The following is a 15,824-nucleotide window of genomic DNA, read 5'->3' as shown; positions in this document are numbered from 1 at the left end:
AATATGAATCGGGATTGCTGATAAGAAGACCCTGAGAAAATACTGTTTGCATGAAAGAATAAACACCAGTACACTTCTTTAATGGCACAGTTATTTTCTGTCTTCTCATGTATGACATTTACAACCACGTTAGACTTAAAGTGTCAGACTCATTTTTTTATTTGGACTCGGTCAGCGTGCTTCAGATGAAAGTGAAGCTGCAGCATCAAGGTGGTGGTTGACCACAGTTTCACACTCACGTAAATACACACAGCAGATGGAACATGTGGGTTTAACTGTCACTATATAATAACAGATAATACATCTGAAAATACAAACCACATCTCTTTAAAATATCTTTAAACATCAACACATGTAGGGCGCAAAGCATGAAAACCATTTCTACAATGCAAAATAAAATAAAAAGTGTTTTTTCACACATCAGGTTCAACCAAACATCTCATGTGCTGCTCGTCCTTCATTCAGCGGTCACGTTGCGATCTGAAGACAGAAAGGGTTAACAGTTCTGAGCATACCACAGTTAATGTAAAAAAACACAGGTCGTATCATTCTGAGACGCATGACAGCTAAAGCTTGAACCGAAGCACGTAGGAAATATTGCCTTAAGTGGTGCTTTGGTTGAACATCAACGTCCAGTGACATAAACGTTTGAAAGCTGTAAATATGGGTCATGTTCTAACCTCTGCTGTCCATCCTACCAGATATGAATGTCAGTAATGTCCTGAGTCTTACCTACTTGATCAAAGAATAGAGGGGTTCCTGTGTCAAAGGTCGGTTGGTACCAGCTGAGTGAACTGTCGCCATCATGATTCTGGATACTCCTTGCTCTGTTTTGAGTATAGATTGAATTATCCCACAGTGTTGCCAAAATACTTACTAGAACACTTGAACATCAGGCACCATTTAGTTTACGTTTTTATTACAATAAGTCTAAACCAATTTCTTGAGTGTCACTTGGGTCACTCAAAGTGGAGTTTAGTCTAAGCTACGGTTATAGCCTCCTTGTTTAAGCTTGAAACGTTTCACCTTATTTAACACATTTTTGATTTGATTTTGATGAAATGAAAGGAATTCTTTGCTTTAACCTTTCTGATCTTTTGCTATCCTGTTATTTTGGGTTCTTGGAGGCTTAGGTTTGAATCCTATTTGTTAAAATTTTCCTAAATCCTGCTACCTCTCGTGTGTGATTTATTATTCATCAACAGATGCAAATATAGAAAGACACTGAAACAAACTGTGCACAGTGTGATTTGACTTGTGTTATCTTCAGGTCCTTATACAGAAGAAGAACAAACATCTGTTGAACATTCATCAACATGTGAATTAAATATGTGAAACATGTCAAACAGGAAGTGCTGCCATTTTCTTTGATCTGCTCATTTCAAAACATTTCTATGGATTGGATTCTTTAAGCTGATTAAAAATGTTTTCATTGATTTGCACAACATGCACTGAATATAAGTGGATCATCATTACATGTAATGAACAAGGTGCACTATAATAAGGAAGACAGCAGCTGAGTAGCTGAATGAAGCATTATCGGATGCTCTTCATTTCTGGCAACCAAACAAGACTTTGGAGAAAATGTCTGTCTTTGTCGTTCATCCTGTCATATCCTTTATTTCATTATCTCCATCTCGATTTGAGTGCACATGAGGTGCTGTTGTTTACCTGTGGGTTTACCTCGGAGTTCCCCACAGTGGAGCTGTCCCAGCAGCACCAGCAGCAAAGCCATCATTACTACAGGGAGAATGTTTCTGAAGATGATCAACAGAAGATCTGAGGACGCATGAATCTCTTGGTGTGACTCTGCAAAGAAGACAGAAATAGAAATAATGCACGCCTTCTCGTGGTGTAAAGTTTGAGCACAATTTACTTGAATCATTGTCAATATGAGACCACAGATTCACTGGGTAACCTACAAATGGATGAAGAGGATGTGGGCCAAAAATTAGCCTTCTGCTAACTTGGGTACATGAATAAATTAATATTTTATTTTCATGTCAGGTCATTTATAAGACCCATCTCACATGGAAGTACATTTACATCCTTCTCTACGTTGATTGATGTACACTGTCCTTTTCAAATCAATCAATATACTGTTTCAACACATAGTTATATCAAACATATTTTTCAATTTGATTTGGTAACACTGATGTGTCTCACCTTGGACAGCCATCAGACTCTCGGCTGATTCTCTTCCTCCAGAGATACACTTGTAGAATCCTTCATCACGTTTGTAAACACTGGGGATGCTCAGGTTTCCTGTAGAGTTTGTTCTGATAAGGTGGCCATCTTTGTAGAAATCAGCTGAGAGATTGGTAAAGGTCATCTTGTGTCTGCAGCGCAAAGTCACAGCCTCTCCCTCCACCACACTGATGGGACTCTCCAGGATCACAGGACCATCTGAACAACATGGGGTTCATATTTTATATCACACAAAGATGAGTGCATGTAAAGATCTCGTCTTAATACAAACATACCAGTAACAGTGATGTGGATGATGTCGCTTCTCTTCCCATCTCTGGACTCACACCAGTATTGCCCACTGTCCTCTGGAAAAATATTATGAATAGTGCAGGATGACCTTTTTGATGTCACTGTAGTTTTACATCTGAGTAATTCCCCTTTGGACCGATGTACAATTTTCAATCCAGTCGAGTCATCAGAGCCCTCACAATGGAAGATCAGAGACTCGTATTCAAAGAACTGCAGTCTGTTTGGTTCAAGACGGAGAATCAGTGAATCTGAAACAAACCAAAGAAAGACATGTTCTCTTATTTCACCAGAAAGTACCAACTGAAGTTAAAATAGAACTGAGCATCAACCTGGTACTTACCAACGTCCTGAACATGTGCACACAGCAGGAATAACACATGGACCACTGGAATAAGAAAAGAGAAGAGCTCCACATTGAGTGAGACGTGTTTTAACAGTCGTATATTCAACTGATTCTTACAGCTCCTAAAGCTGCCTTTGATGTTTGACTTTTACATTTTTATCTTTCAGGCCAAAAACCTCATAGAAATATTTTGAACCTGAAAGTCTTTCCAAGCCCCAAGAGCATCCTCTGCATTAAACCATCATTACCATCCTAACCTTGAACGACTACACTCTTTAGTTTTAACCAATCGTACTCACAGAGTTTGATGCAGAGCACGGCGACCTCCATGTTGACTGTCTGAACACCAAGCTGAACTGAAGTGTAACTGAGGAGGGGCTTCCTCCTGTGTGGCCTATTTATGCTTCTCATGTTACCCTAAGTTTGACACTTACATTTTTTTCAAAACGACGTTCACACTGACTGAGCTGCTGTGGTGGTGGTAAAGCCTCAGTTGATAGATTAGCGTCATTGGGCGGAGCCAAAGAACGAAGCGGACTGCTATGATGTGAAAACATTGATATAAACATGAAAAGTCAGACAGTTTGAAATAAAAATGTCAGCTGTTAAAAATATAAACACAAGATATCTGCAGACACACCTCCAAGGCAGTGTCAGAGCTGAAACTATAAGCCCTCATCCTTTGGTCACTTTAATCATTTGATGGTCAGGTGTTGCTGCTGTGAGCTGGAAACAACCTGCAATTGAACTGTCCACACAGTTTAAAGCATCAATATGGACGACTTTCAGCGTTTTCCAAGTCCTGCTGGGACACTTATCCTCTAATTCTTGATATATTCTCCAGCTGACAGTAAGCCAACTTTGTAATTGTCTTTAAGCAACAATATGTTGGAATTTGTGCTGCTCCTCTCCCTCATGGCCAACGTGCATTTGTATGACAATCAAAGACTTTGCGGACTGATGAGGTTCAGTTATATTACAGGAACCCTCAGTTTGGGGTTGACTGAAAACACGGGAGACAAAACGATGGGAGTAGATGAGGAGGTTCTCACAAAAGTATGTCATATTTATTCACAACAAAGTGAATGCGTCGATTAAAGAAGGATTGTGAGGATGTGGACGTCAGCTAATCGACCTTGTAAGGGTGTATGCATGAGTGAAGGTATGGTGAGCGAGGTGTGCTGTGGAAAGTCAAACAAAAGGAAAGAGCAGCATGGTTGAACTGGGGGAACAGTCTTTCATAGAAAGAGAATACGTAGAAGTTTGACTGTTTGAGCTTTGTTTCACTTCTGCATTCACCTGCTGGTTTTAATCATTTTAAAAAGCTTGTTTGAAACCAGAGAGATGTAGGAAGTGATGTAAGGTTGAATATCTAAATAATGTGTTATAGTAGACATTTGGAATATGTTGTAATCTCAAATTTCAATAACTGAATAAAACAGCTAAATGTGGAAATGTTGGTAATGAATGAGAGTTTAACCCTAACCCTAAACATGCTAGGGGTAGCAGTTTGGGCCATTACCCCTTTTCCCTAACCCTAACCCTAATCTAACCCAGAAGGCCTTGGATAGGGCCGTCCAGTGAGGTATGGGAAGACATTCACATCCTCCTCCGTCTCCACTCTTAGGGACCTCCTAACCAGGGGGCCCCGGAGCGAGGAGGGCCCTCCTGTGCCTCAGCTCTCCCCTCTGGACTTTCCTCCACTCTCCCAACCAGCAGGTCCATCTACCACCCACCGTAACCTCCCTCGCCATCCTCTCCTACCTATTCCTACCTGGCCTCCCTCCTCCTCCTCCCCTGTCCTGCCTTACCCCCCTCCCCCCTAACCCGAACCTGTGTCGTCCCCCTTCTTCCTCCACTCGCTTGATTCCTCCTCCCCCTACTACCCCACCCTACCCCTCCCCTAAACCTAACCTTAACCCTGCTCTCTCATCCTCCTCCCCCCCTCTCTCCACTACCATACCTTCCTCATCCCCTAAGTCTAGCCCACCCCCCTCCTCTCCTCCTCCCACCACTTCCTCAGGTCTCCGTACGTTGGGGGGGTTGGCGACGGCATCGGGGCCCGGCGGGGTGACTCAGCCCCCATTGCCCCGGACGGCCCCCATTGCCCCGGACGGCGAGTGAAGGTTGAGATCTATCCACTCCCACAGAGTGCACTCTGGGTCCTCTGCCTGCCCCCCTGTCGCCCCCTCCTCCCCTCCCTCTTCACCCGCTTCACACACAGTCAATAACCGCACTGAACAGACACTGCCTTACAGTAACATTGTTCTGCCCTGCAGTAACACCATCTCATCCTCTCCACTTACAGACACACCACACAACCAGCAGAGGGAGCCAGAGCTGCTTGCTCTGAAGGGTGATGATGATGAAGAGAGTAACCAAAGCTGAAAACACCCCCAACATCTGAGATATCCACCTCTTATACCACCAGGGCCTTCGTGGCAGCACCTGGCTCCCCAAGTAGGCCGGAACCACACACACACCCACACACTCACAGAAAGATACAGGACTGGTCGCTGGAGGTCCGGAAGAAGACACTCATTATAGGTGACTCCAACCTCTCCCGGATCCCTCCTTTCACAGACCCACACATACAGGTAGACAGTTTTCCCGGAGCCAACTTCCATCACATAGCCAGCATACTTAAGAAACTCACCCCATGCCACAACACCACACAGTTAATACTCTCAGTCGGACTCAACAACTGCCTCTCAGAACACGACCCCACCACACAACTCAAACAACTACAGACTATGTGGAGGACCAGCCAGACCACCTTCCCCAACGCCACCCTTTACATCCCCTTCATAAACTTTTCACCCAGACTGGAAAAATACAAAAAGACACTACTAACAAAACTCAACGACACAATAACCTCCAAATATAACTTCATACCTGAAATAAATCCACTACTCTTCCAGACAGACAAGGACCACATACATTGGACTGCAAACACAGCCGGGATGTTGTTCAGGTACTGGAAACAGCAATTAAACTTGTAACTGGGGTCAACTGTCAAATCGCAACTCCCCACCAGTCCAACATTACCAACCTCTGTGCTGTTTTCTCCCTCACAGCCGTGCAGCTGGAGATATGAGAAAAGGTCTCACCTTCATCCCCACACCCAACCCACCCACCCGACCGGAGCTCAGAGGGGACCTACACACCTTCCACAGGAGGCTAAAGTTAAAGGATCACGCCCCCAGGGGGGCACAAAGCCCACTTTGGGAACCACTGAGTTAAAGTATGATTGCTCTCTTGTGAGGACATCATCTTTTTAGGTTTGTTGTTATCCTATCACAATCAGAAATACTCTGACCCCTGGGGGGTATCTTGTATTGGGGGGGAGGGGTGTGTGCTCATGTATTAGCCTTCAAACAACCACACTTTCATAACGGCCTGCCTGACACTCGTGCTGAACTTCTTTAAACGCTGACCATGAGAACATCTCACAGCGCTAAAGTCTATTTTTGGAGGTTTCAGTTCTTCACAGTGGAACGTGTTTGTCTTGTTTCTGCTGTCCCCACAGAGCTTCACTGTGGTCTCTGTGCTCACACGTCATGATTGATGCTGTTGTTATATTTACCAGAACAGTAATGTTGTAAACCGTCAGCACCATTGGCATCAGAGCATCCACCCAAATGCACAGTTAGCCAACAAACAAGAAAGCTAAGAGTCGTATATAGGAGTTTGTGTTTGGTATACTGTAATATATAAGTCAGAGAATAAAACTGGATGTTCCACTGCACATTAAAAATAGTGAACTCAAGCAACACATCACAATCATAGTCCAAACTAAAGGGCATAATTACCTCTCTGTGAAGAGAAGTGTTGCCACATCCTGACATTGACATTGCTCAGGGTGAACATTGTATTTGTTCAAACACTTTATTCCTAAATAGATCAACAGTCCAAACTGAAACGGGACTGAAAAGCTTGTTTTTTTTACATTTCGCGAGGGTATCACCTTTTTTAAATTATATCTTTGAAACTTCTTACTTCAGTTTGGTTTTTATTTTTTCTTTCTGCTCCTCAATCTCACCCTGTTGTTTAATAATGTCATCCATCCTACTGGTCAAACGCTGCTTCTTCTCCATCAATTGATCAACCATATTTAATATGGACTTCATGATCATGTCTCTCTCATTATCCTCGGAGTATTTCACGTAACTCTCTCCATTCTGTTTTGTCAAATCTTTTTCTAACACATGATGATTCTGGCTGTTCTGTCTCTGGATCTCTTGCTGATTTGCTTTACAGTGCTTTCTTTGGTCCTCCAGATCCTTTTTGTAATTCATTAATAAATTAATCAGCACCAACAAATCTCTGTTTTTGTCCTCATTTCATTTAACTCTACATCAAGGCTGGCTCTTTTCTCATCCAAATCTTGGATGGTTGGGCTCTCTGCAAAGTCCTGCTGTGTTTCTATCTTCTTTGCATTGAGCAAGTCAAGTTCTGTGTTACCTAAAGTTGATGTTGTGTCTGTCTTTGACTGCATACGGATGTTCCCTGTTGTTCCCTGTCCCCTGAAAATAGTTAAATGTGTGTAGTTCATAGAGACTTTGAGTGAAACACTTTAAGTCACTATGTTGCCTAGTAATGGCTTAAACTTCAGTCATATGTTCAGAGAGTAAACATGGAGGTCAGTGCTCTTAACATCAGGCCGTGTGAGTATGATTCTTTATCTGTTTCATAGATATTTCCGTATTACCCCATTGGTGACTTAAAATGCTCGTGGTTACACAAAGCAAGGTGACCAATCTCTTTCCAACACCTTGTTTGGTAGACAAAGTAATGTTCACAAAGGAAAACACATGCTAAATATTGTTCTGAGTCCAATGGTGGATACAAATTAAAGGTTAAAACAATCGTTTTATTCACAGTGAGAAGCCATAAAGATCTGATTTTTTATTCATTCAAAGCTTTTTCTTTTTTTTCTGTGACAAAAGTCAAAAACCTGCCACCTTAAAACCCTTCCCACTTGTGAACTCTTCTAGAACTATACGTACCGCTGCCAGCCAATCAGAATCAAGAACACTTTTCTCGAAGGTCCTGGGTTTACTTCAGATTCTGTTCAGACATTCAGTCCCCAGATGGTGAAACTCATCTTTTCGTAAAGAGAGTGAAATATTTGATCTAATTAGCATTAACATGTTAGCATGGTAATTTTGAATATATTAGCTTGCATTGTAATAGCATTCAGCTCAAAGCATTTGAGAGCTACTGCCGATACTGTCCACTCAAAAAGACGTTTTTGTTGAACATGTTGAATATGAATCGGGATTGCTGATAAGAAGACCCTGAGAAAATACTGTTTGCATGAAAGAATAAACACAAGTACACTTCTTTAATGGCACAGTTATTTTCTGTCTTCTCATGTATGACATTTACAATCACGTTAGACTTAAAGTGTCAGACTCATTTCTTTATTTGGACTCGGTCAGCATGCTTCAGATGAAAGTGAAGCTGCAGCATCAAGGTGGTGGTTGACCACAGTTTCACACTCACGTAAATACACACAGCAGATGGAACATGTGGGTTTAACTGTCACTATATAATAACAGATAATACATCTGAAAATACAAACCACATCTCTTTAATATATCTTTAAACATCAACACATGTAGGACGCAAAGCATGGAAACCATTTCTACAATGCAAAATAAAATAAAAAGTGTTTTTTCACACATCAGGTTCAACCAAACGTCTCATGTGCTGCTCGTCCTTCATTCAGCGGTCACGTTGCGATCTGAAGACAGAAAGGGTTAACAGTTCTGAGCATACCACAGTTAATGTAAAAAAACACAGGTCGTATCATTCTGAGACGCATGACAGCTAAAGCTTGAACCGAAGCACGTAGGAAATATTGCCTTAAGTGGTGCTTTGGTTGAACATCAACGTCCAGTGACATAAACGTTTGAAAGCTGTAAATATGGGTCATGTTCTAACCTCTGCTGTCCATCCTACCAGATATGAATGTCAGTAATGTCTTGAGTCTTACCTACTGGATCAAAGAATAGAGGGGTTCCTGTGTCAAAGGTCGGTTGGTACCAGCTGAGTGAACTGTCGCCGTCATGGTTCTGGATACTCCTTGCTCTGTTTTGAGTATAGATTGAATTATCTCACAGTGTTGCCAAAATACTTACTAGAACACTTGAACATCAGGCACCATTTAGTTTACGTTTATATTACAATAAGTCTCACCCAGTTGTTGAGTGTCACTTGGGTCACCAAGTGGAGTTTAGTCTAAGCTACGGTTATAGCCTCCTTGTTTAAGCTTGAAACGTTTCACCTTATTTAACACATTTTTGATTTGATTTTGATGAAATGAAAGGAATTCTTTGCTTTAACCTTTCTGATCTTTTGGGTTCTTGGAGGCTTAGGTTTGAATCCTATTTGTTAAAACTTTCCTAAATCCTGCTACCTCTCGTGTGTGATTTATTATTCATCAATATGCAGATGACGCCCTGTTCTATGTCTGTTAACTGTATAAAACCATTAGGCATCAAATCCAAGCTTGGATAATTGACTTTTTAAGTTACAATAATCAATAATAATAACTTTATTTGTAGTTTACAAAGTGCTATGTTATGCATATTCTCAGTGTTTGAATCTGAAGTGTACATTTCACTTCTCTGTAGACTTTATCGGAGAATATGTCTGCAGCTGAATTCACCTTGACGACTACTTTAAATCTCATATAGAAATAAGCTGTTTTTGTTTCTCAGTGAAGACCTTAACCATTATGTTTGAAAAGATTAAAAAAAACCTGCCTAGAGTCTTCAACATCATTTTAGACCATGTATGTTTTGTATGTATGTTGTATTTCCCTCAGGGATTAATAAAGGATATCAAAAAATTATTTCTGTCCATGAAGTAGTCATTTAATGTTGTTAAACTACCCAAGGTTCAAAAGGAATTGTGTTTAAGATCAAGACATAGGATGGAGAATCGTGACTGTGAAAAGAACCATGACAGGATAAACTGTCAAGTGACGTACCTCTCTTTGTGCTGTCTATTGTAACCGCAGCATAAATCACTTGGTCGCTTGGTGCATCTGCTGACACTCGACGGGCCTCAACAGTGACTGAAAATACAAATGTGTGATAAGAATCCACATCGATACATTACACAGGCATTAAAAATATATAGAGATTTCAAAGTCCCATGATGAAACAATAACGCCACTTCCTGGTTTAAAAATGTGCAATTTGCAACTAGGACTGATGGCCGACGATCTCCTTGGTGTGTCAGGGCCTTTAGAATCCATAAGCTGTGTTCAAGACCCCACTGTTATTAACTGGCCCATTCATCCTTTAAATACATTCAACAAATGTAAAATGCAAAAATTCCAAGGGGACTGTGACCCATCAATCACTATAAGTGCCTCTCATTAGTGAAATGTGTTTGTACCTTTGTTCCGAATATATTTGCCGAAATGAAGAAGTCCAACCAGCAACAACAGAATCGATAAAACAGTCATAACTATCCATGGGGTGGAAAAGGATGAGGCATTCTCTCCCTGGTTGTCTGTAATGTAATCACAAAGTAATGAAGTAAACAATGACAGAGGATTTTAGGTTTGGATTGGATTGAAAGATTAGAAGAAAAGATTTTAAACCTGAACGTTTCAACTTTTACTATTAATGTAAAGTATGCAGTTTAATCGTGCACAATTCAAGTTTGATAAAACTCTTGAATCATTGTCAATATGAGACCACAGATTCACTGGGTAACCTACAAAGGGATGAAGAGGATGTAAGCCAAGCATTAGCCTTTGGCTAACTTGGGTACATCAATAAATTCATATTTTATTTTCTTGTCAGGTCATTTATAAGACCCATCTCACATGGAAGTACATTTACATCCGTCTGTTTGTTGATTAATGTACGCTGTCCTTTTCAAATCAATCAATATACTGTTTCAACACATTAAAATTTGATTTGGTAACACTGATGTGTCTCACCTTGGACAGCCATCAGACTTTCGGCTGATTCTCTTCCTCCAGAGATGCTACACTTGTAGAATCCTTCATCACGTTTGGAAACACTGGGGATGCTCATGTTTCCTGTAGAGCTTGTTCTGATAAGGTGGCCATCTTTGTAGAAATCAGCTGAGAGGTTGGACGAGGTCGCCTTGTGTCTGCAGCGCAGAGTCACAGTCACTCCCTCCACCACACTGATGGGACTCTCCAGGATCACAGGACCATCTGAACAACATGGGGTTCATATTTTATATCACACAAAGATGAGTGCATGGAAAGATCTCGTCTTAATGCAAACATACCAGTAACAGTGATGTGAAGTTCGAGCACAATTCTCTTGAATCATTGTCAATATGAGACCAAAGATTCACTGGGTAAACTATAAAGGGATGAAGAGGATGTGAGCCAAAAATTAGCCTTTGGCTAACTTGGGTACATAAATGAATTCATATTTCATTTTTGTGTCAGGTCATTTATAAGACCCATCCCACATGGAAGTACATTTACATCCCTCTGTATGTTGATTAATGTACGCTGTCCTTTTCAAATCAATCAATATACTGTTTCAACACATAGTTATATCACACATATTTTTAAATTTGATTTGGTAACACTGATGTGTCTCACCTTGGACAGCCATCAGACTCTCGGCTGATTCTCTTCCTCCAGAGATACACTTGTAGAATCCTTCATCACGTTTGGAAACACTGGGGATGCTCATGTTTCCTGCAGAGCTTGTTCTGATAAGGTGGCCATCTTTGTAGAAATCAGCTGAGAGATTGGTAGAGGTCGTCTTGCGTCTGCAGCGCAAAGTCACAGCCTCTCCCTCCACCACACTGATGGGACTCTCCAGGATCACAGGACCATCTGAACAACATGGGGTTCATATTTTATATCACACAAAGATGAGTGCATGTAAAGATCTCGTCTTAATGCAAACATACCAGTAACAGTGATGTGGATGATGTCGCTTCTCTTCCCATCTCTGGACTCACACCAGTATTGCCCACTGTCCTCTGGAAAAATATTATGAATAGTGCAGGATGACCTTTTTGATGTCACTGTAGTGTTACATTTGACTAATTCCCCTTTGGACCGATGTACAATTTTCAATCCAGTCGAGTCATGAGAATCCTCACAATGGAAGATCAGAGACTCGTATTCAAAGAACTGCAGTCTGTTTGGTTCAAGACGGAGAATCAGTGAATCTGAAACAAACCAAAGAAAGATATGTTCTCTTAGTTCACCAGAAAGTACCAACTGAAGTTAAAATACAACTAAGCATCAACCTGGTACTTACCAACGTCCTGGACATGTGCACACAGCAGGAATAACACGTGGACCACTGGAATAACAAAAGAGAAGAGCTCCACATTGAGTGAGACGTGTTTTAACAGTCGTATATTCAACTGATTCTTACAGCTCCTAAAGCTGCCTTTGATGTTTGACTTTTACATTTTTTTCTTTCAGGGCGAAAATCTCATAAATATTCTGAACCTGAAATCCTTTCCAAGCCCCAAGAGCATCCTCTGCATTAAACCATCATTACCATCCTAACCTTGAACGACTACACTCTTTAGTTTTAACCAATCGTACTCACAGAGTTTGATGCAGAGCACGCCGACCTCCATGTTGACTGTCTGAACACCAAGCTGAACTGAAGTGTAACGGAGGAGGGGCTTCTTCCTGTGTGGTCTATTTATACTGCTCATGTAACCCTAAGTTTGACACTTGGATTTTTTTCAAAATGAACTTCACACTGACTGAGCTGCTGTGGTGGTGGTAAAGCCACAGTTGATAGATTAGCGTCATTGGGCTGAGCCAAAGAACAAAGCGGACTGCTATGATGTGAAAACATTAATACGAACACGTAAAGTCAGACAGTTTGAAATAAAAATGTCAGCTGTTAAAAATATAAACTCAAGATATCTGCAGACACAACTGCAGGCTGAAACTATAAGCCCTCATCCTTCGGTCACTTTATTCATTTGATGGTCAGGTGTTGCTGTTGTGAGCCTGAAACAACCTGCAATTGAACCGTCCACACAGTTTAAAGCAACAATATGGACGACTTTCAGCGTTTTTCAAGTCCTGCTGGGACACATGTCCTCTAATTCTTGATATGTTCTACAGCTGATAGTACGCCAACTTTGTAATTGTCTTTAAGCAACAATATGTTGTAATTTGTGCTGCTCCTCCCCCTCATGGCCAACGTGCATTTGTTTGACAATCAGAGGCCGGAGAAGTCGACAAAGACTTTGCGAGAAGCTACAGAACCACGCGGACTGATGAGGTTCAGTTATATTACAGGAACACTCAGTTTGGGGCTGACTGAAAACACGGGAGACAAATGACGGAAGGAGACTAGGAGGCACTCATATTTATTCACAACAAAGTGAATGAGTTGATTAAAGAAACATTGTGAGGATGTGGGCGTCAGCTAATCGACGTTCTAAGGGTGAGGTTAGATCAGTGTGGTGAGACCAGCAGCCCGGATGAAGCAACTATAACGGGCTCAGAGCTTCACTTCCTGCTCATATCTGCATAAAATATCAACCTATAATACGAACATTTGTGATGGTAACATGAAAATTTAAACTGTAATATTCCACTGAATGTTTTTATATCAACAGCAATGCAAAATACGTCTGTCTCTCTGTAACAACAGTTCACATTTTTATTAAAGATGTGTGATGGAAGTTTCTTTTGTGTCTTCTTTTTATGCAGTGTGGTCGTTGTACAGCAGGGGGAACTCATTGTTAGTGTTGTACCAACATTAACCCATTAATAACCAGCTATACTAAATTAGGTTTGTTCAGGAATAGTGTCTCAGATTTGACTCTGTAAAGCATGAAAACCAATTATACAATGCAAAATAAAATAAAAAGTGTTTTTTCACACATCAGGTTCAACCAAACATCTCATGTGCTGCTCGTCCTTCATTCAGCAGTCACCCTGCGACCTGAAGACAGAAAGGGTTAACAGTTCTGAGCATACCACATTTATATGAAACACGGGTCGTATCATTCTGAGAAGCATGACAGCTAAAGTTTGAACTGAAGCATGTCGGAAATGCTGCCTTAAGAGGGGCTTTGGTTGAACATCAACGTCCAGTGACGTTTGAAAGCTGTAAATATGGGTCATGTTCTAACCTCTGCTGTCCATCCTACCAGATATGAATGTCAGTAATGTCCTGAGTCTGACCTACTGGATCAAAGAATAGAGGGGTTTCTAAGTCAAAGGTTGGTTGGTCCCAGGTGAGTGAACTGTCGCCGTCATGATTTTGGATACTCCTTGCTCTGTTTTGATTATAGATTGAATTATTCCACAGTGTTGTCAAAATACTTACTTACTTACAAGATCACTTGAACATCAGGGACCATTTAGTTTATGTTTATATTACAATAAGTCTCACCCAGTTGTTGAGTGTCACTTGGGTCACCCAAAGTGGAGTTTAGTCTAAGCTACACTTATGGCGTCTTTGTTTAAGCTTGAAAAGTTTCACCTTATTTAACACAGTTTCTAAAGTATTTGAACATTTTGATGAAATGAAAGGAATTCTTTGCTTTAACCTTTCTGATTGTTTGCTATCCTGTTATTTTGGGTTCTACGAGGCTTAGGTTTGAATCCTATTTGTTAAAACATTCCTAAATCCTGCTACCTTTAATGTGTGTGATTTACTATTCATCAATATGCAGATGACACCCTGTTCTATGTCTGTTAACTGTATTAAACCATTAGGCATTAAATCCAAGCTTGAATATTTGACTTTTTAAGTTACAATAATCAATAATAATAACTTTATTTGTAGTTTATAAAGTGCTGTGTTATGCATATTCTCAGTGTATGAATCTGTTGTGTACTTTTCACTTCTCTGTAGACTTTATCAGAGAATATGTCTACAGGTGAATTCACCTTGACGACTACTTTAAATCTCATACAGAAAAAAGCTGTTTTTATTTCTCAGTGAAGAACTTAACCATTATGTTTAAAAAGATAAAATAACCCTACCTAAAGTCTTCAACATCATTTTAGATCATGTATGTATTGTATGTATGTTGTATTTCCCTCAGGGATTAATAAAGGATATCAAAAAAATATTTCTGTCCATTTCATGGCCTTGAGATACAGACACATGAAGTAGTCATTTAATGTTGTTAAACTACCCCAGGTTCAAGAAGAAAGGAGTTTAATATCAAGACATAGGATGGAGAATCGTGACTGTGAAATGAACCGTGACAGGATAAACTGTCAAGTGACGTACCTCTCTTTGTCCTGTCTTTTGTAATCGCAGCATACATCGCTTGGTCACTTGATGCATCTGCTGACACTCGACGTGCCTCAACAGTGACTTAAAATACAAATGTGTGATAAGAATCCACACCGATACAGTACACAGGCATCAAATATATATATATATATATATATATATATATATATATTAAATAATTTGTCTTTTTCTAATGAGGACTGAAGGACAACAGATTTACCTTTTCACACTTCAAAGGACATTTGCTCTGATTATCATCGATAAAACGAGCAGGCTGCTTTTTAAAAAATCTATCACTCCTTTGTTTTAAGCGCAAGTTTACCTGAACATGCTAATGGTACCGATTCTTACCTGTTTGAACCTCAGTTGTGCCTGACTGAGGTGCCAGTGTGGACATATACAGCAACACTGCAGTGCATGAAATTAAAAAAACACTATGAACAGGGAACCAGGAAGACATTGAGACATGATGAAACAATAACGCCACTTCCTGTTTTAAGGATTTTCAGTGGTCTTGGTTTCTTCTTATTATTTTTTTTCACCACAGATATTCGTCAAATGCAGTTATAAATTAAAAAGGTGGTTATAACCAACCATTCACGTAATAAGTTCTGTTTTGGATGTTTGCATCATCAGGGTTTAACTATACTCGCCTGATAAAAATTTGAAAATGGTGCTGGCGTTCTCAGCCAGAAGACGCGGAGGCGACACATAAGGAGGGGTCTGTG

At 40.5% G+C, this 15,824-nt stretch overlaps 2 protein-coding genes across 2 annotated transcripts; both read right to left on the bottom strand.

Moving 5' to 3' along the window:
- Window positions 1-45: 45 nt before the first annotated feature.
- Window positions 46-3,172, bottom strand: LOC136177501 (low affinity immunoglobulin gamma Fc region receptor II-like). The gene is made up of 6 exons (XM_065950900.1): window positions 3,142-3,172; window positions 2,840-2,884; window positions 2,484-2,747; window positions 2,167-2,406; window positions 1,672-1,809; window positions 46-827 (listed from the first exon to the last, which is right to left on the bottom strand). The coding sequence occupies exons 1-6, from the start codon at window positions 3,170-3,172 to the stop codon at window positions 733-735; spliced, it is 813 nt and encodes a 270-aa protein (XP_065806972.1). The 3' UTR covers window positions 46-732.
- A 4,982-nt stretch (window positions 3,173-8,154) lies between these two features.
- Window positions 8,155-12,536, bottom strand: LOC110000070 (low affinity immunoglobulin gamma Fc region receptor II-like). The gene is made up of 7 exons (XM_065950838.1): window positions 12,427-12,536; window positions 12,127-12,171; window positions 11,771-12,034; window positions 11,454-11,693; window positions 10,256-10,372; window positions 9,843-9,929; window positions 8,155-8,938 (listed from the first exon to the last, which is right to left on the bottom strand). The coding sequence occupies exons 1-7, from the start codon at window positions 12,455-12,457 to the stop codon at window positions 8,844-8,846; spliced, it is 879 nt and encodes a 292-aa protein (XP_065806910.1). The 5' UTR covers window positions 12,458-12,536; the 3' UTR covers window positions 8,155-8,843.
- Between the last annotated feature and the right edge of the window lie 3,288 nt (window positions 12,537-15,824).

This window comes from Labrus bergylta, chromosome 22 (genome assembly GCF_963930695.1).
Source record: "Labrus bergylta chromosome 22, fLabBer1.1, whole genome shotgun sequence".
NCBI classification, from domain to species: domain Eukaryota; kingdom Metazoa; phylum Chordata; class Actinopteri; order Labriformes; family Labridae; genus Labrus; species Labrus bergylta.
Note: the sequence above shows the minus strand (reverse complement) of the source record. Positions and strands in the feature narration are given on the sequence as shown.

What these genes read in the sequence shown, in the direction of transcription:
- LOC136177501 (XM_065950900.1), bottom strand. Translation starts at nt 3,172, where the DNA reads ATGGAGGTCGCCGTGCTCTGCATCAAACTCT. An exon ending in CATCCACATCACTGTTACTG is followed by an intron (nt 2,407 to 2,483) that starts GTATGTTTGTAT and finishes CATGTTGTTCAG; the next exon opens with ATGGTCCTGTGATCCTGGAG. An exon ending in ACTCCGAGGTAAACCCACAG is followed by an intron (nt 828 to 1,671) that starts GTAAACAACAGC and finishes TACTCAAAACAG; the next exon opens with AGCAAGGAGTATCCAGAATC.
- LOC110000070 (XM_065950838.1), bottom strand. Translation starts at nt 12,457, where the DNA reads ATGGAGGTCGGCGTGCTCTGCATCAAACTCT. An exon ending in CGTGCTCTGCATCAAACTCT is followed by an intron (nt 12,172 to 12,426) that starts GTGAGTACGATT and finishes TTGTTATTCCAG; the next exon opens with TGGTCCACGTGTTATTCCTG. An exon ending in GAGTCTGATGGCTGTCCAAG is followed by an intron (nt 10,373 to 11,453) that starts GTGAGACACATC and finishes ATTACATTACAG; the next exon opens with ACAACCAGGGAGAGAATGCC.